The sequence below is a fragment of the Ambystoma mexicanum genome, chromosome 1p (assembly GCF_040938575.1).
Source record: "Ambystoma mexicanum isolate Mex_15411 chromosome 1p, UKY_AmexF1_1, whole genome shotgun sequence".
Taxonomy (NCBI): Eukaryota; Metazoa; Chordata; class Amphibia; order Caudata; family Ambystomatidae; genus Ambystoma; species Ambystoma mexicanum.
Window position 1 is genome coordinate 563,912,206 of NC_090921.1, and position 27,832 is coordinate 563,940,037.

General features: G+C 43.1%; 1 protein-coding gene across 1 annotated transcript in view; it reads left to right on the forward strand.

The window, feature by feature from the left end:
* Window positions 1–22,720, forward strand: part of SCAMP4 (secretory carrier membrane protein 4) — a 406,064-nt gene extending 383,344 nt beyond the window's left edge. Inside the window, exon 7 of the mRNA XM_069649502.1 lies at window positions 17,920–22,720. Coding sequence (XP_069505603.1) covers window positions 17,920–18,096 — 177 coding nt within the window. The 3' untranslated portion in view covers window positions 18,097–22,720. The remainder of the gene's footprint in view (window positions 1–17,919) is intronic.
* Window positions 22,721–27,832: the final 5,112 nt, after the last annotated feature.

Below are 27,832 nucleotides of genomic sequence, written 5' to 3' on the forward strand. Positions count from 1 at the left end.
GCGGCACTAAATCAAATCCCCCGCCCCTGAGCCTGACATTATCAAAACATTCATATTCCCCGCCTCTCTCCGTGATGTTTCTGTGCTGCGTAGGCAAACGCGCCCTGTCGTCTTCTATGCGACTTCACACAGAACCCGGAAACCAACACAGATCAGCTCACACAATTCGGAATATGAAACTGTACTTTAAAATCAAACAGCAACACGGTAAATTTGGTAGAGTACATTTATTTGACATTAAATGTTTATAGAATATTCAGCAATTGCCATATGAACTCCGAAAGTCATTTATTTTCTTTTATCTCTATCCGCAAATCCTTAAAAGTTTATCGTGAGTCACGCGCTGTTCCTTTATGGTACACAGGGTGTTGGTTTTCGTTCAAAGAAGCACTTTTGTCGCACGTTGAACCGCAAGGCTGTTCCATCAAGTAGGCACTAGGCCAGCGTAAAGGTTGATATGTTGCTTCTAGCAGAATAGCCAAGTATGCTTACCTGATACGCGCTAGAAGTGGTTGATAACTGCGAGCACGTGACGGAAGTAGAATGTTCTTGCTTCAGATTCAAGGGATAGTCAAGAAGTTGTAAAGGTAAATTATTGTTTGATAATGAAATGCCAATATTTAAAATTGCCATGTAAGGAAACAGAATACTTGAGTAATGCGCAATATAGCACAATTGCCTGTGCCCATATATAGATTTCGTTTGTGTGTTATGAAATCTAAAAATAATATATTGATAAATGTCATTATTCAAAAAGCTATACACTCATATCAATGTCAAAAGTATTACAAATTGGAAACAACACCTAAAATATCAATGAATCCATGCGGCTGCCTACACACTACCGCAAGGCCTAAAAACGGACACTTGACTCACCAGTGGTGGATTGTGGACGAATAGAGTGGGAATAGCGTTTGCGAGCAATTTTCGTGTTGATCGCCGTTTATTCTTCTTTGTTACCCAAGATGTGGTGTACATGTTCGAGGGAAAGTGCCGGCTGCAGATGCGGTATCGATCACCCCTCTTGTCCTCAAAGACTTGTTGGACTCTACTTTCCAGCTCATCCAGTGGATATCCGCAATGTCTGACCCATTCCCTTATTCGATCAACAGTTTTCGGGAAAACATGCATTGTAGTGCCTTCAGATTTAGCATGGGTCTTCGAAGGGCAACCGCTAATCGAACAGGCAGGCATTGTTGAAAATACTGAAAATTAAATATCAAGATTATTATAAAACCTTGATGAATAAAAATGTCATAAAGTAAATGAACCATACCATGCTCAATTCAAGGTTTGTTTTGGTCACCGGAACCATACCAGTTCATCATGTGCGGCTTAGTATTTGCATAAGTTACAGACATTTTTTAAATGATGTGACTCTGAACATGTGACTCGTCCCTTGGATGTTCTGTCTTGCACGAAAAGGAAACATGCTTACATTATAGACTGGACCCCCGTAGGATGCCATTCAATGACAGTTGACACCGATGAAAATAAATGGATCTATTGATAGCATAACAATTGAAACTCAAGTCAATAGCAATGAGACCAATGACCACAGCTCTATTGGGTACTATAATAGCAAATAGATTGAAATGTAAAAATGACCGAAATATGACTAGGATACATGGCCTTACCTTGACCAACAAACAGTTGGATTCAGCAGGCCAAGCAGTATGTTGCAGGAGAACAGGTAGATGGCCACAGGTAGCACACTGACGAGTTTGCTCGAAGCGGTCACAGATAGTACGGCGACAAGCAGATTAGCATAGATCTCAGTGCTTCTCAGGTAGAAGGTTCAGGAGTTGACTTGCAAAGCACAAAGATGTTCTCGTGAGACATATCAAGTGGTTTATAAAGTATTAGAAACAGGGGTGTGTTTGTGAATGAATGACGTGTGTATGTCGTGGTATTATTTTTATTGCAGGGGGCGGCCTGCCTCGGGGGAGGCCTGCCTGTAGACACGGGGTCTGAGGAGGCCATGTGAGCGATGGCCCCTGGGCATGGGATACCTTTTGAAGTGTACATGCTGTTTGGCACCTTGGCCGTTTGCGCCCGTGACAGCCCCCCATGCCAGCGCTCATCCCCGGGTGCAAAACGCCTTTGATAGAGGGTGTGGGATGGATGGGCCTGGGGCGTGCACATAAGGCACAGGAAGACTGCTGAATGGAGACACACTTATGTGGATTGCAGGGGGGCGGCCTGCCTCGGGGAAGGCCTGCCTGGAGACACGGGGTCTGAGGAGGCCATGTGAGCGATAGCCCCTGGGCATGGGATACCTTTTGAAGTGTACATGCTGTTTGGCAACTTGGCCGTTTGCGCCCGTGACAGCCCCCCATGCCAGCGCTCATCCCCAGGTGCGAAATGCCTTGTGGCCAGCAGGCAAGTGTGTGGGAGCGGGGGGCCATCAGGCCCCTCTCATCCTTTACTTCTCAGTAGAAACTCGTACCAAGTGCCTCCAGTTGTGGGTTCGCCCCTTGCCCTTATGTGATGTTAACTTTGGATGACATTTGCGTAGATGGGAACACTGAGCAGGACACGGGGCATCCATTTTTGTACCCCCTATCCACTCCATCTTGGTGACCAGGCCTCACTGCGATAGTACAGCGCGCAGAGCACATGGCCCACACCCTCGTTCCCACTCCGACTGGAAAACTACAGAGGTATTTGCAACAGCTAATAAATGTAACACATCACTCTGAGATCACGGTCCTGCATGTGAACCGGCCTGAACCAAGCACATGGCTTGTTCATCTCCACAAACGTGTCCTTGCCCACGCACCCTCGCCAGTGGAAACTTACTGCCATTCTGACCCTGTGTCCCTGCAAAGGTATTCTCTTCATGTGCCAGACCACTGACCACGCCAAGATTCCCAACTAGCAGATCCCCAACTAACATTAGACCCCTACTGCAGTATATCGTTGCCTATCAATAACAAATGCCACATACCGGAGATTCTTGTGAGCATAGACCCACACTTCAAACAGTGTATTATAGTGGTCAAGACTTTTGACCCAAGGCCTGTATAATCCAATGTTAATTGATAGTATAGATATATGTGTGACTTTTATAGAGACATAACCGACTGAAAGACTTTGAACAAGTGTTATTTAGTGCATGCATTATTGATAATATATTATGTTAGCTTAGATAGTGACCACCCCGCTTCACAGCGACCTGAACTTCACCCATTCCGAGCACAGATGTCTGATATCCATCCTTGAATGGAGACACACTTGATTCATTTAAAAAATCGAAACAACCGTTGTTAAAATATATGTGGTGTTTTATTTTGTATCTTATTTTGTTGACACAAAAATACAAACCTTTACACATTGTACAGTTCAGGTTGCAGCACAGCGAGAGAAAATCCCCTGTACTGACCGCTGTCACTCGGGAACGTTTCTCTTATGGCACGATCGGCACAGGCGGGTATCACTCTTCGAACGCGGTGTCCAAGCCTCCCTTGAAGCCACCATGTAAAGGAAAGATAGGCAACCAGCCTGTACCACCTGTGAAAAGCAATGAAACAAACTGTTTTTAAATGACCAAGATAAGTTTAATAAACGTTTGTTGTCAATGACAATTCTTGTAACTAATGGCATTCTGCTCGGACAAATGTTATCTAGACACTGCACACTATTGAAAGACTTTCTTGCATTACAATGATATGTATATGTAATTTTGGATATAGTACAAGACCATGAAATAGGAGTGGCATGACAAGCAGAGTATACTTACTCGTTACTCGGATTACGAGGACGAACAGTTGCGCGAAGTTCGTGCATAAGCACCATCATTATCCTCAACACGGACCGTGTGAGGCAGGCTGCCCTGAAGTCTGGCAGCTCGGTGATGCATTGCGGTCGTGGCTCGCCTTCTGAAATGTAAGCCACGCATCCCGAGTTTTCACAGCAGCAGCATTTCTCGTCCTCCGTTGGCATTAGGTCGCACCGACTGCATGTGCAGCAGGTGGAAACACTGTCCATGCGACTAGGTCCAGGCTCTTCAGCTGTTGAATCGTCCTCCCAACTGCCGTCCGCAGACCCATCGTTTTCGCGTGTTTCCCTTTCCAGTAGTTCCTCCTCGGTATACTCGGGCTCGTACATGTAGGGCATTATTGTAGCCATTTTGTGTTAAACAAGCAAAAATAATTGATAGCGGTGGTACTGGTATCTGTTCACACGGGCTACAAGCAACGAAGGTAGCTGACCAGAGCACAGAAACGAGTCACAGAATACTCAAAGTAACGCAGAGAGAGGAATGGAGTCGAAAATCTGCTGCTGTGTGTTGTGAAACGGTCTGTTTATACTTATTGAGGAACGAGGCGTCCTGCCATTTCCATTGCGACACGTCATTAGCTGAAGCGCAGCGAATGTTGACATGAGACCCGCTTTGGCGTTGTGAAATGGGCGGTACGCATCTGCTGATGACAGGCTCAGGGGCGGGGGATGTGATTTAGTGCCGCAAAAGCAGGTCAGCCAGGGCGATGGCGGGAAATGATAGGATTATCACAAAATGGCAACTCCCTGATGCCTGTTTTCGGGTGCGTTTAATGGACGAAAACTCGGGTAAGGTCCATAGGAAAGTGTTCTTAAATCAAGCGACTTAGGCTTAAAAACACATGGCCGACCCGTAGGGGCAATAAAAATCTTTGACCAAACCATTCCTTTAAGCAGTATCTGTCTGCCTACCCATTCACTTGTCGGAACTGTCACCTCATGATCTCCGATATGTCCAGTCCATCCCTCATCGTCTTTTCTTAGTTTCACTTGCCGTCGCTGCGCTCATTATGCTCGCTGCTGATGGTGTCTGTCTTTCTATACGCCTGATTCGTGCTGCTAAGTGTCTTTGCTACTATATGCAGGTGGTGCAAAAATGGGATTAATGTATCCTGCCACTGCCTTCTATTCCTTGACAGGGTAAAATCACTGACTTTCTTCTGTTGGACCTACGTCAGCAGTTTGAGGAGGATTACCGTGGACAATTCGCCCGCTATATCTCGTTGGCTCAACATCCATTGCTTTTGCATCCGGTCCTCTTCCTCGTCCTAAAACATTTTCCACAGTTCTAATGTGGCCAATCAATTACTTAACTTCTTTCCCTTACAGCCGGCATGTAAATAGGTGGTCATATGTTGCTGCATATGTTTGGAAAAGCTTCCGTCTTTTGGCCATGGCTTTGCCATTTTGCCCTCTTTATCGCTAGTCCTTTAGGCGCTATACTTGGGTGTTTTGTCTTTATAACGCGTGAGGCACTTCCATAAATGTTGACTGGTTGTATCCCTCATGGTAGCACGTCACTTTGTAATCATCAATACTTACTTGACCTCAAAACAGGATTTCGACACCTTTAAATACCTTTTGCCAATTCACAGTTTACATATTTGACATCACTTTTTTCCAATTGAATTCACAAAAAGCCATAAACTCCAAAAAGAAATCGTCCCGACAGCCTCTCTGGCTCACCACCATCTACAATAGCATGCTCCACACTCTGCCCAAACTACTTTTTCTGCCTCGAAGGACCAGACCGCAGCTTCACTCACATGCTCCTCGATCGTCGGCCAAATGGCATAACCCTTTTCACCAATGGAACAGCTCAACAAAGTGAAATCCACCACCTTCTAAGAAGTCCTATTCATCCACCTCACGTTACATCACAAATCGTTAATACTACAATATATGTCCTCGCTTTTGACAACCTCGACACAATAACAAACATGACATAACACACGACTGTCTACCTGCCTCAGCTAGTCACAGGGTGTGGTATCCCAAAATAATATGGTTCTTCTATAGCGGCGCATATAGGAATACATCACAACAAGATAAAATAAGAAACCACCTTCTGTGATCTACACTAGGGTCCTGCTAAAACCTAGACCAAGGTAACCATACATAAACATCCATGAACCAAGCTAAACTGCCTAACTCCTAGTTATCCCTTTTCTTTTTTGTTGTATTTTTAAATATTTTTCATCCATAAACTTAAGCTAACGCCCAGATTATAGGTAACATTTTCATAGTATTTTTATATTTTTCATCCGTAGACTAAGCTGACCGCCTAAAAAATGGGTAACCTTCACATAAAACACAAAAACCACAACATTAAGCAAGACTTTCCCATCCCCTGTATTTGCCACATTGTTGAGCCTATACTTACACTCCGTGATCCGCTGAAGCCCCTCGGACACTGACTCTCCCAGAATCTGCCACTCTGTCGTCCAGTCTGCTTGCGTCCCACAAGGAGTGGGCAGGATTTTTTTCAAGGCAGCTCCAATTGACCTCTTCACTTATTCCCGCGTCTGGCTTGGGGTCTGATCCTCGCTGGTCGATGTGCAGTTCTTGGACATGTGGCGGGAACGAGGGGGGTTTAATGCCGAAAGATCTTAGCGCCCATCTCTCTGTTACCATTTGTAAAGGAGCGGCATGGGAACTCTTAGCAGCTATCTGCAAGAGGGTACTTGGGGCCCCACCAAAATCCTTGCCGCAAGAACGTAAAACTCAACCATAGGGCAAGGTTTACTGTCTTTTATTATCAATCAAGATGACGGGGGATCGTAAACAGCATCACGATCAGGGAAGGGGATTGGTTAATTGGAGAGTACTATGTATGTAATAGACATGGGTTAGCATAACTATTGGATAGCCATATCTGGTGGCTCCACCTGTGACCACCTCTAAATGCCACAATTACAAAGTTGCAGGTTAACAGTGAAATTATTGACCGCTGCAACAAAATATACTCTAACGTGAAAGGTAGCTAAGGATTGGACAGGACAGGTCTTCTCAGCCTTGGAACCTTGGACAGTTACCAGGTTGAGAGAAATTATTCAAGGCAATGGGAACAATCACGAAGGTGCTGTGTGTTCCCAATGTGTTGCCATCTCTGCTCACCTAAACCTTGAGAAGGTACGTCCAGCTTCGAATCTACGTGGGAACCGCTTTCTCCACCTGCTTTGAGTGAATAGGCATTGTCCTGTTCTTTCAGGTCACATGAGTGTGGACCGCGAAACTGAGCTCTTCTGCTTGAAATGGAGGATTTTAGACTATATTCCTTGCAGGTTTCTTATCTCGGTGAACTGGAAACTTTCCGTCTCAGCTTGTCCTCAGCGAAGACGCACACTGTGCTTGCGCTGCAAGCTGTCTGCCTGCCATTAGCTGAATCAGGCTATCGGCCTTTCCCTCTATTCTGAAGTTCGTCTTGCTTTTCCTGTTCACTTCAATGTACCTTTGGCTTCCATCTTGATCTTTATGGCAGTTCATGTTAGTTGTAAGTAAGCAAGAGCAAGCTAATTATACATGTTCTTGGCATCTTTCTCTTTCCTATTAGCTAAAGATTTACTGGTGCAAGTGTGTCGTTCCTCTAATAGAATTTATAAAACACAATGATCAATGCCTTTGTCACACACCACTACTTCAATTTGTAGAGGCTAAACCAATTCTGATTATTTAACCAAAATATAATTTTATTCACATAACCCAAAAATGAAGACATTCTAATATACACATTTTACAGACCACATTTAGACGTTCAGACATGTTTATGTAACCAACATTAACGTTTCATTTAATTATCAGGCACAAAACAACCCAGTGATGACAATTTGGGGCCTATCATCCGCATAGATCCGACACGTGTATGTAATGTTTGAACAAAAACCCAGACTTATTACAGAGTCCTTTCAATCCCTTGTTGTGCTTTTTCTCTATATGTATGACCTGCCCATACATCTGCAGTGTCGTTGTCAATACATAAAAAGTCGACGCAGTGTGTTTCAGCCATCTCAAGAACCATAGCTGCTGTTCCAAGCATTTGCAGCCTTCATCAGGGCATGACCAATTTTCAAATACCACAATGTGTATTCTGTGTCTTTGGTAGTAGCCAGAACCACAGTGGGAGTCTGAATCGCCCACTTGACACTAGTTTAGGAATGAAGTAGTGCAACCAAGCCTGCTATATGCAAGCTGTTCATCCAGTCGCTGACCTCAACTATCTTGGACAGTAAATGCTCCTAGACAGGGAAGGACCAAGCCTACGGCACAAATTAATCCTTATTGCGAAGTGCCAGAGCACTCGGAGCTCGCCGGTCACAGCAACAGCCTAATAGGATTCATAAGCCTTTGTTTCATGTATATACGCAATAAACTAAAGTGTTCATGTAACTTCAGGCATGGATGCCTATGTGCTTCATGTCCAACGCATCTATGTCATGATGTCTGTCGGGACGTCATCATTTTCTTGAAGTCATAGTCAATCTGTTGAATCCATGACAGCTGTATCTCCTCCATATTGTCAACTGGATATGGCTTAAATGACTGCCTGAGCGAGTAATGTTTCTCGCATCTGCGCTGCATCAGCGATGTCGATGAAGGGCCTAGAAAAGATGTGCACCTCTCATTTCTTTGCCTTCTGGCTGCGAGTCAGATGGGATCCACAAGGGCCACATTTGGGTCTCCCTCTTCAACTCTCACATACCTTTCCCCGAGTATGTGAGTAATGGAATGGTGGTCACTGCATACATCTTTCAAAACATAGAAGTCTTGTAACCTTGGCCATTGGTGGAGTGAAATACAAAAAAAATCGATTGAGGAATGCCACTGGTGTCCCGTAAATGTTATATTTTCCAGAGGTCCTTTTCACTAACCGTAAACCCCATTCAATGAGCCAAATGTAAAACAGCATGCACGTTCTGGCATCTTTCATTGTTATAGGTCCATGATACCCACTGACTAGTCATCCTTGTAATTGAATAAATCCCAATTTTGGATTAAAGTCTCCACCCCCCACCCCTCAAGGTGATCATACAATCAGAATATTTGCCTTCTTCCAGTAGATTGTTCATTTAGGAGTTTGAAACTTTCCAATGACGAATCATTTTTGTGGGCTGTTATAGAAATACATAGTTAATTCATTGCTGCTAAGGTGAAGTTCATGCCTGTAGACCATTAATGGTGTGAGACCCCTTAATCCACAATGATTAAATAGATGATTTGATGGGCACAGTAGACATCAAATATGATATTGGATAAGGACCAAGTTTCTTGAAGGAAAATAATATGTGAACGTAGCAGTATCAATTTATATACATTTACTACTGACTGCACAAAGGGATATTGGCACTTAGAGTCTGAGGGTGTGTTTCCCCATGTATGTGTGTGGAGAGCCATGGTAGAGAGAACATTAGGGGTTAAGTCAGAGCTGTTGTCCTTGGTACAAATAACTGTGCTGTATAACACAGATTTTCCAGCATCACTCCCAGTGGACGTCAAACCAATATCTCCTTCTCGACTAGACATATTTTTTCATCGGTAACTCCATGCCCCAAGGTACCTGACAGGGCATTCTCTGCTTGAAGAATTTTTAATTCCAACTTTCCTGAAACTTTTTTCTGTCCAATGACTGTTGATTCTGTATAGGGTATTTAATGCCCCCCTTTCTTTTTCCTTCAGCCCCCTCTTGAAGGGTTGTTACTTTTCTTTTCCCCATGGAATGCAGCCCAGAAATGAAAACCAATCCCTGTACAGTTACAAGATCCTGGCTTTAACTGGTGTCACAAATGTCGCAGGAGTTGCAGGGCCAAAATCTGCTGTAATATAGTTATGCCGTGCTCATTTCGGGTGAGCTGAAAGGAGTAGTCTGCAGTCCCTGACTCCATCATTACAGCACAGCTATGCTGCAGCATGCAACTGATTCCAGGGCTGGATTCAAGGCCAAGTTGTCAGGAGTATAAGGGGGGTATAGCTGCAATAAATCACAAATGGTAGGTCACTGTTGGTTTAATAAATATCTTGAGTTCCAGCAGGTGCAAATATTAATTAGCAATAGGAGCTTTGCATTAGCCAGTGTTGCCAATTAGTCCGAGTATTGGCGCACTTACCACAAGTATATTCACAGCATCCCCACAGTTCTCATAGTGCAGATGGTGTGAGTTTCCAAAATGCTTTGTCAAGAATAAGACCTACCAAGCAGACTAGGATCCATACAGGTCCAGCAAGGGGAACAGTAGGGAACAGCCTGCCCCGCCAGCCGTGTCGCTCTGCAGTCAGAAAGGCACCAGAGTTTAAAGTAGCTACATCTGCTGATGCCGGCTTACCGCCCCTTCTTGTGCACGTCTGCAGGTAACCACCTGCTACGCCAGATGCTGTGCGGTCAGAAAGCCACAAAAGTTTAAAGCATTTACAGCTGCTGATGCGTGCTCACCGCCCCTTCTTGTGCACGCCTGCAGTTAACAGCCTGCCCCGCCATAGAGATATAATGCGGTAGACTGGTAGGCAGGTTCACTACTTGATTTGGCGCCCTTTAATTCATCACAAACTCCCCGGTAAAGCAAGGTTAATGCAACACCCCTGTTACTGGACTAACTAGATCGAGTAGGACTCACCGGAGGGAGCTCAAATAGAAAAGGTGTTCTGCCTTTAGGGTGAATCATTCTGCATATACTAACCTCAGGATCATAGATGCATGAGTTAGGGTGGATTGGTGCGTATTGAACGAGCAAGGTGGACAGCAATAGGGCCCATTGAATTCTTTATAAAAGCCAATGAACTGCCACAGAGTGTTGGAATGTTTCTAGAGCCATCTGACAATGAGCATATTCTTCAGGGGCAGTTCCCTATGGTTCAAAAGAACTTTAAGGGCATTTTTCTGCTGTTCTCTCTTGTTACCCTTCCTTGGCTCTCTTGGAATCATAATGTTGTCTCTTAAACTGCCATCTGCATGCTGCCTGCATGGAACTGAGAGCAGGCTCCTTGGGTGACACATTCAGTTGCCCCTTAAATGAGCACCACACACCGTGGTGAGCACCGGTGCCCCTTAAATGAGCACCACACACTGTGGGCAATAATAAGCAGTGCTCAGATGCCTGAGGGTTCGTAGTGCTATATAAATGTAAATTATTATTAAATGGCAGTTCCTAAATATGTTCCCTCCCTCCTCTTCCAATTAACCCAAAGATTCAATAGAAACTCTGATATAGTCACTTCTGCAAGTCTATGTTGGTAGCAGCCCAGTGGCGGAGGAGACACTGGTACTAAGACCCTTATGTTCTGAATTAGAAGTTGCCCCATGGAAAGACAAATCTGTGAGAACCAATAACGGATTCCATAACGAGCACAATGTATTGACACAACAATCGGACCCTGAAACCAAAACTCGTTCTCCCAGCAACACACATTCAGTTGAACGCTTACTTACTTTGACTTCCCCCAAAGAGTACCAGTCATCATGTCTATAGATTTTCTGTTTTATAAGCCCTTTGAACCCTTGTCTTTAGCATTTCATATTTTTTCTGAAGGACAAAGTGATTTTGAGTACATACACCTTGTTTTCTTTTTTTTTTTAATTTTTCTTTTTTTTTGTATAGATCTAATATCAGAATGTCACATTATCCTCCCAGATTTGTTCCCTCATCTAATTCAGAACAAGTTGTTGTTTGCCTTCATGTTAGTAGAGTGTTAATGTTGCATCTGCAGAGAACTGAGAACATCAGATCCTCGTCAAGGGTTTTTGTTCCCAGGTTCCAAAGTATTGAAAGCTCTATTGACTCATTGGATTATATCCTACACTGCAGAATGTTAATGTAAAGGCTCAGTCCTTCATGCTTACATGGTGAGTGGAAAAGCAGCCTCCATGGCCTTTCAAATATGGTAACTTCTCGGGCTGAACTGCCCACATGGGGAACGGATTCTGGATAACATGGTCAAGGAAATTTGTTTACGCTTTCCCCCTCCCGACTCCCCTACTTAACAAGATAATGCACAAGATGCACCAGGAGCCAGTCACGATGATACTGGTGGCCCCCATGTGGGCCCGCCAACCCTGGTTCGCTCATCTGATGGAGATGTCTCTTATTTCCTCCAGTGAAACTGCCTTGCCCATATAACTTGTTGTCGCAAGACAAAGCAGAGACTCTTCACCCATGCCCGCAGACAATTAACTTAGCGGCCTGGCTCCTGAAGTCATAGAGTTTGGGCACCTGGATCTCCCTCAAAGATGTATGGACATACTCATGGAGGCAAGAAAACCTAACACTCGATATTGCTATTCCAGTAAGTGGAAACGGTTTCTCATCTGGTGCAACTGGAAGAGCATCAACCCCATTAACTGATCTCCCACACATATTGTTTTGTACCTAACTCAATAACTTGACTCATGCCTGGTCTTTCATTCTCTAACGGTTCACTTAGCTGCGCTTTCAGCCTACACTACATCACAACAAAGTGTTGTGGTGGAAAATACCAGTTAAGGCTTTCATGGAGGGAGTGAAAAAAATTCACCCTCCCATTTCTAACCCAGCTCCCGGATGGGACCTAAACGTGATGTTGACTAGACTTATGGGGCCTCCTTTCGAGCCCATGCATAGAGCGAGTCTTAAAGATCTCACCTATAAGACTGCCTTTTTAATAGCTATTACCTCCATTAGAAGAGTAAGTGAACTACAAGCGCTCTGTCCTAGACCCCTTTGTAACAGTTCAGAGATAAGTTGGTTCTACGCACTCACCCTAGGTTTGCGCCTAAATTCATTTCTAAGTTCCATGTGCACCAATCCATAGAACCAATGTTCTTTCAAAACCCTTCAAGCTTGGGAGAAAGAAGACTGCACACACTTGATGTACGCAGAGCAGTCATGTTTTACATTGAAAGAACTCGATCACTAAGAAAGACTAATCAGTTTTTTGTTTCAGTGGCAGCAGGAAGAGGAGGAGATCCGGTCTCCAAATCCACTATCTCTAGGTGGATTGTCAAATGCATCACACTCTGCTACACTCTTGCTAAGAGAGAACTGCCCTTCAAGCCTAGAGCACATTCTGCTCGAGGCACTGGGGCTTCCATAGCATTCATTGCAAATGTTCCCCTAGAGTCCATTTACAAAGTGGCAACCTGGAGTTCTGTGTACACCTTTACAAAACACTATTGCCTAGACACTCACTCTAGGTCTGATTCTCAGGTGAGACAGGCAGTACTAAGACATCTTTTCACTACTGTACCTTCTCACAACCCACCTCCAACTCCGGGTACTGCTCACTAGTCTATGCACAGCTTGTGATTCTAAGCAGATTAACAAGCATCAGAAGACATGCATTACTTACCATAAAAGCATTCCTAGTGATTATATATGCTTAGATTCACATGTGCCCATCTTTCCTCCCCACTCGGATGGAAGGAACATAGACGTCTACTACTTGTACTCACGATAGTCTTAAGGTTCCCTCACAGCAGAAAAAATACAATCGGAGGGACCTCGACGCGTGAGGGATTTTGGGTACACCACACGTCACATAGGGATAGTGTTACAGGCACGCCCATGTCGACGTCCCTTTTCGATTCTCGAAAGACAAGATGCAATACTCTGCGGTGACTACTGGATGTCGGACTATATGCACTGCATGTGAATCTAAGCAGATACAATCATCAGAAATGCTTTTACGGTAAGTAATGCATGTCATACTTTCCATAGAATAATTGTACCGAAAGAGGCAATTAATAAAGTCTCTTTTTTGGACAGATTCCTTTTGTGTCCAGCAGATGTGTCTACATATGTTTCGGCTAGGGGAGTATTTTAGACTCCATCCCTGGTGTCTATCCCTCTTGGTTTAGCCGTCTTCACGACAAAATATGTCTTTGGTATAAATGGTACACTCATACATTCCCCAACATTTCTTGCCTTGCATTCACTATAGACAAAACATAAAAGTAGGAGTTTTTAAAACAAATTGGTAAAAAAAACGGCAGGGCAGACAACTTGTGGGGTGGTTAGTCCCACTGTGACAGAGTACTGACCTGGTCAATGTTCTTGGTCGGAAATGAGTATCATAATTTTTGTTGAAGGGATTTCATCCTTTCTTGACAGGGGCCATTTTGTTAAGCTTCCTGTGTTGTTTACTTCCTCATTTGGAGACAAAATTTTGTTTCACCTGTGTGTGACACAAATCGAATTTCTGTTGTACTGCAGATAAGATTGCTGTTGTGTTGTTATTTCCACAACAAACATTTCAACATTTTATAACTTCTGTTTGCCATAGCAACTTTTTTACTGACTTCTATCTGTGTTTTTTCGTGTTGGTGTTGTGTTTCTGGTCAGTGTTGGGCGATAAGGGTTGGCAACTTCCCAATTTGATGACTTCACCACACTTACGAGTTCTTCTTGTTGGTGTCAGGCTTGTTCACTTGCCTGTATCACTGCTGATATAAGTGAAGAAAAAGACTTCAGCAGCGTTTTATTTTGAAGGAGTGTTAAACACCCACCCTGTTTTTGTTTAAGAGCTTCAATTCATTCTATATTCATATCTGCGTATGTTGGCTACATATTTATAAAAAGTATGTTTGTATCCCAGTTCATATGGTCTGGTTCATATTGACTCCAAAAGGCTAGCTTATTTGGTGCGGTGTCAACAAGGCTGTAACGGCTCATTTTTCGTTCTTTTCTACTCTGTAGTTTTGCATATTACTAGCATGTTAATTAATTTCATTAAACGTAAATGATTATTTTGCAGGTATTATTCGTGGTGTTCTGCTACTCTATGTCGTACATGGACCGGCGTCTGGAACGTCGGCGTGCAATGCCGGCTAGTGTCTATTTTGTTGAAGAGTTTCTGTTGAGCGCGTTCTGATGTCCGTGCTACGTGTTCAGTGGTATATGTGACTAGACAGTTTCTATTGTTACTTCCCAAGTCTAAGTTGGCCCGCCATTTTATGTGTGCTTGTTTGGTCTAATTCACTGCTGTTTTTTCATTCATGTGTGCGCTCCCTAAATTGTACAATATAAAGGGGAATTGCATATTTTACCTTTGCCAGCATTAACTCAAATTTTGATGTAGTGTTTTGCATTTATGACACTTAGAAAAATTGAACAATTTTTAGTTTGCAGGAAGGCTCCCGTGTGAAACTCCTTGTTCGACAGTCTTAGTGTGCCCCAATGTTTTAAGTGTCTGCCAATTTTTTAGATGTGACAGACTGGTTGAATATTACCTTGCATGTCTAATGCTTGCTGTACTTTTACTTTGCATTATTACCCAGAGTGTTCAAGGTATGCAAGGTATACGTCCAGATGAATGTTGAAAATATTCGGGTCAGAAGAAAATGCCCCACTCCACCGACGAGTTTAGGCCATTCTTAACCGTGTCTAAGTTATATATCCATTCTTGCTAGCACTTTCTTAGTGCAAGTTCTCTATCACCGCCCGGTTTAGGTAAGTACTTTTGAACCCCCCCCCCCAATGCAAAGTAAGTTAACCCTTTTCTGAAAGGAAGGTACCAACACACAATCGGAGGAGAGTCATTCAAGGAGCCAGGCCACCCAATGTCAATTGGCAAAAGTCTAGGTGAGCTGAAGCACTTCTTGCAGGTAAGTAAGTCTTGCACAATGTTTTAGAAGTCTTTGTAGAAAAAGTAGAAGTAGGGTCACAAGCTGGGAGGCTTGTGAGAGGTAGAAGATGCAATCAACTTTACAGAAGTAACCAAGACAAGTCTCAACTGAGATCAAGTAAGGCTACAAGACAAGAGTTAAATTCTCTTAGACTGTACAGTACTTTTGGTTAGAAGAAATAGTTCCAGCTGGCTTCTGTTCCTGTGTGGCTCTGCCGATCCTGTTGTTCCTGGGCCTCCGTCGTGGAGACAAGAGGGATGACTTCTGGGGACTCCTACAACACAACGGGATGGTCAGCTGCAGAAAAGGACCAACTTCTATTCAGCAGCACTTCGCAGTTTCAGCTCCTTGCATCTCAGCAAATGGCACCACTGCGGTCTCATGGATACCACTCTTGACTTTCCTCGCATCTGGGGTCCAGCACTCTGTTGAGGTGGCTCGGGCTTGGTCGGTCCTGCTTACTGGGAGTCCAGAGGATCTTCCTGCAGCTCGGTCCATCTTAAGTGATGCACTCCATTTGGTAATCCTCTCCCTGGCACTTCGGTTCCAGCAGCAGCAGTGGACGTACAGCCAGCTCAGAGAGGATGTCCAAACAAGTTCACTTTGGAGTTGATTAGTCCCGCCAACTGGAGGGGAAAAGTCGTCCTTGCAAGGCTTCTCTTGTCGAGGCGATTTCGGAGCTTCAGCACAGCAGCAGGGCTTCACCGGGCAAACAATGGTCCAGGAGTTGCAGCAGATGTCTCTTCCAAGTTCTTCTTCGGATTCCTTTGTCCAGTGGTCGACTCTGCCTTCCAAGCTAAAAAGCCTCACCTTTTATGCAAGTTCCTGCCATTCATTCCAGCCTAGCTGTCAATCACATAGCAGGGTGGCTGTCCTTGCCGAACAGCCAGCCGGCCAATCACCTTTGGGTGCATTCCTGTAACCAAGGGGATTAAGCACAGGGAGTTTTCGGGCACCTCCCTCACTTCCTGCCCCTGCCAGACATACTGGAGCCAGAGGTGGGCTTCACTCACGAATCCCGCCAATGACAAAACGAACAAAGAGACCAAACCTGGTGTAAAAAAGACTGGGGCCATTCTGACAAAATGGGCACCCATGGGTGCTTTACTGCAACTGCGAATGCAGCCCACGGTAAAAACACACAATGGTAGTAAAAAGTAAACCACTGCCACCAGCCATTAATTGTAGGAAGGCTAACATAAAAAAGTTACATGGGGAAACTAGACAAAGGGAATACTAAGTGACCCCTCCAGCACCCTATTGTAAGATAGTGTATGCTGGGTCTAGAAAGTTAAAAATTTAAGTAAAGTCAATTTCACTTTACTGCTCCTGGAAACAGTAGTTTATCCAAGAGAAGGTATTTAAACCTTTGGGAAATCTGAAACACTTCCCTGTACCTCTGTTCTAAAGGTGCTGTGTGTCACAATGCAAAGATGATGCCTATGAAGTTTGTCAGACTCCAAAACCAAAAAGAAACACTGTTAAATCACAGAGAGTGGGGTAAAGTTCTCACTCTCTCCAGGTTGAAAATTAAAAAGTCCTAGAGTCCAGCAAAAGTGCCGGGGGTCTCTAAGGTAGAGAGGAATTAGTACATTTCTGATAATTCTCCCTAACAGTATCTTTGGAGCACTTCCTGGAAATAGAAAGATTGCTGTACTGCTATTGTGGTCCGTGAAAGGGGTTGCTATGGAACGTTGGAATCTGGGGTGGGAGGGGAGACCGATTCAGGTTGGTGTTTTTTCCTCACAGAAGATCAGCTGGAAAGACCAATGAAAAGTGCTCCCATTTGGTCTACGTTCTGCCCTGGTATGTTCATGGTGCCAGTAGAACCTGCACTCTGATGTCTTATGTATAACCCTATGTGGAGGATTGATCAATCATGTCAGCAACTGAATCTTTTCTTCCAATCCTAAATCTTTGCCTCTAATTCAATATGCCACCATCTTAGTGATCTCCTAGATACCCACATGGACAGGGCCTGAGCGCCTACAGAGAGTTCTTGCTCTCAGACATACCAATTTATCAGAGATCACGGACAATGTCATACAATGCATTGTACTTTTAGATCCGTGCACTCACAGTAACTATCATTCACAAAGTACACAAGTTTAATCATTAGTCAGGAAAGGGGGAACATATATTTGAATGTAATGCTTTCCCAATGTTACCTTATTTTAAGTTTACTCTCTCTGTAAGCTGTTTAATTGTCAAAGATCTAGGACTGCTGTACAGACCATACATTGACTCTCTGGCCTGAAGAGCCCACACTTAATTTTTCTGGGGTTTAATTAGCTAAAGGACGATCATGTAGGGAGTGAAATTCAAAAAATAGGTGGTTTGTGCTGAAACGGGAGCACAGAAGCAAAACCTAATTGTGCAGTTTTTCATCCGGGCAGTTCAATGTATGTTGTGCTAACAGTAGCAATCTAGTCCTCTTTCAGCAAAAAATAAATGTATCTTGGATGTGGACCAACCCAGGTCTGGTGATCTGACTTTTCTGTATCTCTGATTTTTTGAATTTCTCTCCTTTCTATCTCACCCCATCACAGGTTCACCGGCTGTATCGTGGTGGAGGCGGCAGTTTCCAGAAAGCTCAGGATGAATGGAATACTGGAGTTTGGAAAAACCCTCCCACCAGAGAAGCACAGTACAGTAATTTCTCTGGCAATTCCCTGCCTGAATATCCCACTGTGCCCAACTATCCCGCAACAAACCAGTGGCCATGAAAACAGAACAGCCCTACCAACAGTCAATTACTTTTGGCACCACATATGCCAGCAAACATTATTTTTCGCTCCCTTGAATTGTCCCTCCTTTTGAGCGATCATGCACGAGTTGTATTTTGTTGACTTTTCTGTGCCAATACTGTGGCATTTAGCATGACTAGGTTATTGTACATTTTATTTTGTATATATGCTCTGGTAAAATGTATTTGTAGCTGTTACGATCTGATGGCTACTGGGACTATACTTGCACTGGGCAGACAAACTGGAAGTGTTGGTTGCTCTTGAAAAAACCTTCAGGCAATGGTCTTGCTCTTTGCCTGTTGCATACATTTGTGTGTGGTTTTGCACAAATGTTCTTTACAATGAGTATAGTGGCCACAATCCCATATGACACTCCAGCCTTCTTAAAAAGTAGTAAATGAGGAACTCATTGCGTAACAACATTGCAATCACACACCTGTTGTTTACCCCATTGTTGTGTGGTTGAAAGAAGAGAAATGAACTCTGGCCATCCATTTCCTCACGTTATTAGCCTTGAACATAACATGATGAATGAGCTGAGGCCTGGGGAGTTGGTGGCTGGAACAGGGTGGTAATTGGCAACATAAGAAGCTCAGGCCTTCCCGTCTGACTGGGCATGCTGACTATCAAAGACCATCCTCCAGGCTGCATGATGTTGTTATTCTGGACACCCTGTGTTCATGCAATGCATCCAGGACCAACCTTTTTGCCTTTTGGCAAGGTATAGTGGTACACCCTCCTTGCTGATGATGCATGGTGTTGTGGAATATCTTCTGTGATGCTTAGATGGGTTGTTAAAAATAATTTGTTCAAGATTATTTACTCTGCATGGAGAAAGTCATTTGGATCACCTGCCATGCATTTTGGGTTATTTATTTAGGAACATTCTCAAAGTATTTGGAAAAGGTGTCTGGTGCATTCTCTATTTACGTGTGCTTCTTATTTTGGACCATATTCCATGGTACTCGTATGTTTGGGACCATCCTTGGTGCTGCTTCGTTGCAGTATTCAGGACCCTCCTCTTTGCTGCTGAGACTATTGAAAATATGTTGATTAAACAAAACTATCTGTGCGTGCTTGGGTCAGATATTCTGGACCAACCTAGGCAAGAGCATCCTCTGTGTGCCCATCTAATAGGGGGTAGTGTCTTGAATAGGGCACCACACGTAGTTTATCATTAGTGATAAAAATGTTAGCGTAGTCTGGTTGATGCCAATGGCATGTTTACTTTTAAAGAAACGTGATCTCTGAAATGTCCTGGGGTAATCTATGTAATGCAGCTAGACTTTTACAAGGTGAGTTTGCCAAAAGTGTCTTTGATAGAATGGCAGGGAAGCTTTTACAGCTTGTTATTTGGCAGTGACAATCGTAGCATTGGCTATAATTTTGCTTATAGACATTACCAAGCAGGGAGAATTGGTGATGGGCAGTGTGAAGGGATAAAGTGCCCACTTGATGGTTGAAGCAATGTTAACCTAATACTTATTCTGTTTCCTCTGCCATGTTTGCTGTGTTGGTTCATCTTTGTGCTCATTTCACATTTGGCACAAATAGACAGGCTAGAACCCTGTGCAGTGTTTCAGGTCATGCTCAATTGCATTTATCCTCTTTTTCAGTGGCACTCTGTAATGTAAAAAATGCTGTCATGCCAACTGGAATCTTCTGCAGATATTTGCCATTCACAATTCTGGGGCGGTGGGGGTTGGTGATTGGGGAAATGTACATCCTGCCTCTGCAGTATGTTTCTTGCCACAAGGAAAACCTGTTTTTCGTGAACATAAAGGTTGCATTATGGTGGCCTTCTTTGGCGAGCACATCGGGAGTTTTAACCGTGCTTACCATAGGATCCATACAGAGAATACCTTTTCCCTAAGCATCGTCAAAACAGTGTGTTTATCTTTGAGGTAGTATAGTCATTGCACTAACAGGATGTTTGCATTACCCCCAGAGATGATCATGTCTTCTCACTGTGAATTATATTTATTATTAGAAAGTACCCCATTTAAGGGGATTAATTGAATCATGGAAACTTCTCATGTTGCTCTAAATTAGCAGATCATTGGGTGCTAAGAAGGGAATAGTGTTGAGAATCCTGAAAGATACTAAACAGTTTTTTATTTCAATATACAGTGCTGCATTAGAATCTGCATAGTAGGTTAGGTTTTTGCTTTAGGCCGAGTCTCCAACATTACGTACTTGATCCCACTGTCACGCTAGAAACTCCCATGGGACACGGATTAGAAGAATGTGTAGAAAAACAAATCATGAAACCCAAATGTTATCAGACTCTGTCCATAGATCTCATGCTAAAAAGTAATTTACTATTAGGGTATTTGTTCTGTAAAAGAGAACTCATACTGTAGCCCTTGTTCTTTCTCTTAAAGACTGCGCAGCAGGATAAATTATTTGATTGTCTAGTGACTCTCAATGGAATATAAGCAGTAATCTGGCCCACCACACAGTTGCCCCTACGCCAAGGTCAGACTCCTTTTACTGCTCCAGATGTAAAGTGCCCATTTCAGCAAACTGGTGCCGAACCATCTTCACCCAGTATAAAAAGAATGTGCCATATCCAGTAATCAGTACATAACAAATAGTTTTTGTCTTTTGCTTCTTCAGCCAAGCTAGTTACTGGAAGCTTATTTTAAAATGTGCGGCACTGGGCTAGAGTGACTTATCCAAATTCTCAAATGTCACTGAGGAGACGAGGCTAGAACCAAATCATGTATTACAAATCTAAATTCATAACCCTTTGTAGCCAACAAGAAAATAGTGGATCAGTAGTAATTGGTTTATTATTCTTGCACAGTTCTTAGAGACCAAATGTTTAAAAACAAAACCTTGTTTGATTACAAGATACACTCATTAACATAAGATCATTTTGCAAATAACTACTTTTGTAATTCAATATTTGATATTTGTAGCTTGTTTGACATTCATCTTTTTTCAAAATATCTTTTTTCTTTCGTTTCTAAAAGCTTCTTTGGTGGTGATAACCATTTTATTTTGAAGAGATATCCGAACACTTGAGAGGAAGGGTGTTAGTCCTTTGGGAAATGAGGATGCAGTTGTAAAACTGCACGTTAGGGGGTGTTATGTGTCTGTATCAGGATATAAGAAAGGCACACAATAATCACTTACCAAACTAAAGGTATACCTTTTAGATTGCCAAAAGACTAAACTACCATGTTAATCCATTGCCCAATCACATTGCTAGTTTATACAGTGATAAACTAGAAAAACATAATAGAATATTAGACTGGGTGTTAAACTGTCAAAAAATATGTTTTCAGCACATCTTCACGATTGTGTGACAAAGTAAAATGAATTGTGAAAGCTCAAAACTAGACTTGAATGTTAACCTACCAATCTAAAAATGAACTTTGTTAATTGACGCTGCTGCTGCGGGACACCCCAACCACTGAGAAAGTGGTGTAAGTAAACAAAAAATTCAGTCTTAAGCCCAATGAATGATAGTTTACAAAATGTTAAGGTCTTATCACAATAGACGAGTGCCTTATTATAGCTTTCTAACGTGTACATATATAAATATCTATTTTAATAACTAGCAATATCGCCACTTAGAAATGTGTTGTTTTTATAAATGAAGTGGCCTGATTTGGAGGGTAAGAGGGATTGAGAAACATTTTAAAATATTGCTGCCGCCCTGTTCCTAGGGAGGAAGCCAATTTTCCTGCTCCCTCTTTGTCCTTCTGAGTAGTGTGAACTACTCTTTGAAAGCAGCGGGTACAATGTGACCACATCTATCGATTCTCATGCTACTCCTATATCTAGCCATCAGTTGTGCAAGATCCCCTTCACATGCTTCTTCCTTGCAGACGCCACCCACTTTAAATTTTCTCTTGACACGCAGTGATTTGACCATGTGTATGAAGACTAGTTCAGTACTCCAAGATCTGATATTTCAACTACATTCTCTTGCAACCAATGTTCATCCTATGTTATTTCATAACATCCTGTTTTCAGAGGTTTAATTTCAAGAATGAGATTATCCGTGGCTGAAACCACTTAAGAACATTCAATTAGCAAATCATAAAGTCATTACACTTGGATACATTTAAAAAGCATGTCTCTACGTCTACCTTTGGGGCAACCCTTTGGCTCAGGTTCCAAACTGTGTGGTAGCACGTTCACATTTTAGCCTCATGAGCCAAGGCCCTCTGTGGAAAGCATCTTATTCACGGCCAACTGTATGAAGCCACAGCCACTTGGTTGACCTCTGGTAAGACAAAGTGTTCCCCCTTTGCCTCCTGCCTTTCCTGAACCGGGGATGCCGTATGCTAATGATATCCAGGAAGGCCATTCAGTCTATGAAGGTGGCAGATAAACGTATGACGTAAATGCCTTTATATTTGTCTACCAATGTAGTGGTGCTGTTGATATTGTACTGCCGTCTATGGCCATTGCCGCTGAACATCTTTTTTTCTTCCATTTAATTGTCAAATTTTATATTGTTTGTGAAAATAAATTTCAAGTTATTTCTTTAAGGTCATGTCCTTGGTAGACAGTCCTTCAGATTGCTTGTTATTTACTGGATGTGGCCGTGTCAATTTCAAATAAAAATGACCTTGGATTAAATAAATTGACAATATGAGACTTTATTGTATTTGTATATTTGTACGCTGACGCCTTATACTTCTATTTGCTGTTGTGGGTTTCCTCTGGCTCTGTATGGGAGATAAGTAATGACGTGCATTTATTTTGTACAGTCTATAAATTTGCTGAAAACAGTCAATCTTAGTACACAGTTGGGGAAACTGATGACCTTTACAAAAATTGAAAATCAATGAGTTGGTTTCTCCTACATAAAGGGACTACATTGCTTCACGTAAAATATTTCTGGGGACATTTTGTCAAGTGGTGTAATGTCCATCCAGATAGTTATTCTCTGAATATTAATAGCTCATACAAATAACCCCCTAACAAAATCTTCCCTCACCCATATAAAAGACTTTCTATTCTAATGGACACAAACCCTTTCAATTATTTCCTAGGGAAAGATATGCCATAAGTGCAGTGAATGGGTTGACGTCTGTCTCTTCCTCCCATGCTGGCTCCAACATAAAGTTCACTTCATCATAATTTCATAGCCACCATCCTCCATTGATCCAAACATCTTGAAGACTATTACCACCCAACTACTAACATTTGTTTGACTTTCATAACATCTTTTTTATTATCATCTTTGTTTTGACCATGCCACAAAATCATTACTGTTAGTTTCCATGCTCTGATATCTGAATGATCATGTGACCATATTTCTGTGTTTGTGTGTATTTATATTGAATATATACGTTTAGGTCTTACTGAGGTTAGCCAGAGTTATTGTACCAGAGCAAGAAATGAGAGTTAAGAAAACATGTCCTGTGTGCCAAAAAGCAATCGAATTATGCCGGCAGAAGGTGGGGCAGTTTTCATTGGCTGTTGAGTGTGTATCCTTCATTGAAAAGAGTATGTGGCAAAGTGGAAATGCAGACATAGAAAGGCAACCATTCCCCTCTGCAATTGATGGTGCTTTTCTGCCTGTTCTGAATTAATGTTTCTTCCCACTTCACATCCCCACCAGGCAGTCCTACGATGTGTTGGTCATGGGCCTCATTGGCAATGGTGTTCAAAGTCTTTTCAAGTGGGGATTCTGGTTATTGATTGCACCTCAAAATTATCATAAAGGATGTATGAATAAACCTGATATTGCTGAATGAACAAGTGAGGTAACCCCTTTTGGGGATGCTTGTGGAGATGTATTCCACTCGCTATAGTTTCAAAAGACTTGGTCTAATGGTGCATTTAAAAGCATATTTCCCCCCAAATATCAGTAAAATTGGATATTGTGTGGTTATTTAAAGAGAGGACATAGTGAATGTAAAATCCCTCTTGGTCCTGTGAAATTAAGAGAAACACCAAATTTACAGCTGGGGACGCCTGGTCTGAATCTCTATTGGTTGTTTTCTTGTGCTTCATTTACAAAGCACAGTGGCATATAAAATGATTTCATGTGCTGAACAAATAGCAAACCTACATACAAATATATGCAGGCAGTTGCATATTACAGTACACTGATAATGCAAGATTCAGTTTCCTATAAAATCCAACCAGCAGGCAATATTTGAAATCTATAGCATATAATGTGACATAAGTTGCGTGACTATTAAATAAGAAAATATGTAAGATTCTTTTTTAAAAGGCCTATGTGAGTCAGCTCTTGCAAAGGTTCACGTAGAGTTAAACAATTAACCTACAAACATTTCCCACCTCGGGACAGGCTCTGCTGAAACAGGACACTTTCGGTGTATGACCGAGCCGTGATGGAAGTTTACTTATTGATGGCGAATACATTGCAAGACCTGTTAAATTCTGGGCTAAACTGTGGCCAATTTTCCAAAGAAGATAATGCACTTTGAATTCAAAAATAAGATTCACAGGTAATCGATGATCAAACCTCCTTAAATCTGGGCAGCTCTGTTCTGAATTTCCTGTAGTCTATCCTGCAGTTTTATTGTTAATCTAGTGAGATCAACTGCATAGCAATATTCCAATCAAGATAGGGCAGTGGCTTGCTTTAGTATTTTCTGGTGAGCCAAGTTCAACAGCGGAGAAGGCTCATAATTTCAGAACATGCACATTGGCTTATAGCCAGGTATAATCATTCAAGAGTACTGGCAATACACCTACACTTAGTTCTCTGCTCATAATAATGCTCACACTCAGACCGCTTTGCTTGAGATAAAGGCAATCTTAAAAGTATTTAAGGTGTGGCTAAAGGGTTATAGCTCTGTGATCAATAGTGAATGTGATAGATAAGATAGATCAGGACTTGTGTGGAAGGTTCAGGACAGGTAGAAGAGTATGTTACTCATGCTTGTGATGTAGGGCCATTGACGAGAGTACACAATCCACTAGAGTTCACTTTGTTTTCTTTTAACCAGTGCTGAGCAGTGCTATGCCGTGTATGTTAGTTATGTAGTGTCTGGCAGAAGCCAAGACTTTAAAATCACATGATACAGGTCTTTTTTTGCCAAGTAGTAACCTTGAATGTTAATCCAGCATTGTGACGAAACACAACCTCACTTCCGAAAGTATATGGTATTAAGCAGTAAGACGATTCTGAAAAACCTGTATTCTTGGTGCAGAAAATCAGACATGGGAGAGGGCAGATTTGATAGGTGCAGTGTTAACACACCATACCAATGTGACTCGTACTCTAGTGACATTTGAATAGTTTTCTTTTTATTCTTGCCAGGAGTGACAGTTTCATTGACACACAGCTACTGGTTTGGCTCCACAATTTCCCCCCAAGGGACAGCCGATGCAACCCCTCAAGTTTCTATCATACCACCACTAGGTGTCATCTTTTCATTCAGCGTGGGAGATCATGACCACTTTGTCTGCAGGTGTCTTGGGTTTAAAGACGTTGCATATCCATGCTGGCCAGCGGCATTGCAACATCATTGGTGGACCAGACGTTAGAATGTGTCCTGGGACCCAAACAGCGCAGGCCTATGGGTCTGATCCTCCCAACAAATGGTTCTCCTAGTCTTAATTTTGCACCCCCTTCATTAATTATCATTCTTTTTGCAATATAAAGGGCTCTTCAGATTAAAGTGCTTAATGTACAGTTAATTCGTCCTTGCCTGCTCACTAGCACCCTGCGCCCAAACGCTCTTCTGTAATTAAAGTAAATAATACAGCTTCTTACACCAAGGTATGTTTTGGGAGCTGATTACCCAAACTCTTGTGTATATTATGGATCTTGTAGTCCTGCATTTAAAATGAGCAAATTGAAAGTACTTTTTTTTTGCTCTACAAGAATCTCCAGAATGGAACGGCGCATATTGAAATATATGTAACTGTAAGGTGTAATTTGCGAGGTGATGGGAAGTGGATACTATAGGCCTCAGTACAGTAACGCTGCTAATCTCTTGATTTTCTTTTTCCCCTGCCACCTGTTCTCTGGTGCCAACCGTAAGTAGCATATACAAATGCTACTCTACCTCCCCGTGCACCAGTTATCAAAGGTACTATGTGCCTGCTTTGGATCCCTCAGTGACCAGAATGGGTGCACTGTAGTGTTGTTCTAAGGTGAACTCAATGCATTCCATCACTGCACAAAGCAGGCCATTTGCTTGGTAGAACATTTGTTTCAGTTTGCCTCTTTCTTTACTAACAGCACTATGGGGCTCTTAACAGGGTTGCCAGTATCCCGCCAGTAATTCCGGGGGGATGCTGGCAACCCTGGCTTACTGTCTCTGCCACATGATATTTATAACACACCTGTACACAAGTGTTTCAAGACGCTATAAGACTAGGAGGGGAGACAGAGGGAAGACGAGACGCACTATCTTAGTAGGCCTTGTGACATTCAGATCGTGCAAGTGCGACAACGCAAAGTGCATGGGGTAAGGAGGAGGGGAAAGTGCATGGGAATGGAGGCGGGGGGCTGTAGGGGTACAGATAAAGCCCCAAGTGCGCGGCAGGCCTGGAGGCAGTGCTGTGAGGACTGGTCATGGGGCAGCGTGGTGCCTAGTGAGACTCTGAGGGTACCAAGCTATCAGTCAACACAGCGGACGGGTAAGTTAGTGTCATGGTCACAGGCCCCAGAACACAAAAACCACACATCTAATGATGGGGGCAATGGGTCACTTGACTCGCTTATGTCCCTTTGGGACCTGTAAACACAGGGGCCCTGGCTGGACTCAGTCCTGGTGCCGCGCCAGGCTCATATAGATGTGAGCAGGAACACTTTATTTCAGTGCAGGAGTGCTTTTATTTTACAAGAACTTTCCAGGAGCTGAAAGCCTTTATTCCAGAGAACATCCTCATGTGCTGACTCATTGGGTGTGGCAGGAGGCTGCACCTGGTGGGCGTGGTTTCAGAAGCTCAGCTATATAAGCTGCTCCATCCTGAAGGCCGGTGCTTCGCATTACTGTGCACTTGTGTGCAACGTGACGCTCACCGCCACTTGAACCAGTTTACTTTGGAAACCAGGTGTTCTCCTGCATACTCGCCTCCAGGAAACCGGTGCTTCATTGCTTCATCTGCAGACTCAACTCCTGACATCCAGTGATCTTGATCCCAACGCCGCAGCACTGCACTCTGCATCCACGAACTCGGACCTTGTGAAGAAGAAAGACAAGGTTAGAACATCCGTACTAGGGCCGCGCCGCGTTTGAACCCAGCACGCCCCCTAGTTAACAACTTACCAGCTACTGTACCATTGCAGCTTCGTTCCTCATATCCTCTGGCTGCCGCCTCGAGCTCTGCAGCTTCTGCCAGGCCAGCAACATCACCTGCAAGGGAAGAAAGCAAAAGAGCAAACATCAAATGTGGAACGGACAGCAATACAAGACAACAAACTTTACAATACAACAAAAACAGACGAGGAAAGACAAAGGTAAACAGGAACACTTACCTGAAGTATAGTGGCTTAATCGCAGCAGGACTGGACCACCACATGCAAGATACCAGTGAACAAACTCGGTCCAGATCATACAAGCACCCCTGCCAGAAGCAGCAGGACTGGACCACCACGTGCAAGGGACCAGTGAACAAACTCGGTCCAGATCCTACAAGCACCTCTGCCAGAAGCAGCAGGACTGAGTGCTCGCCAAAACTAATCAACAGGAGCAGTCCCGAGCAGTATCACCTATTCCCACCAGTCACCACATAAGCGCAGAGGGCGAAGTCGTACCCGAGC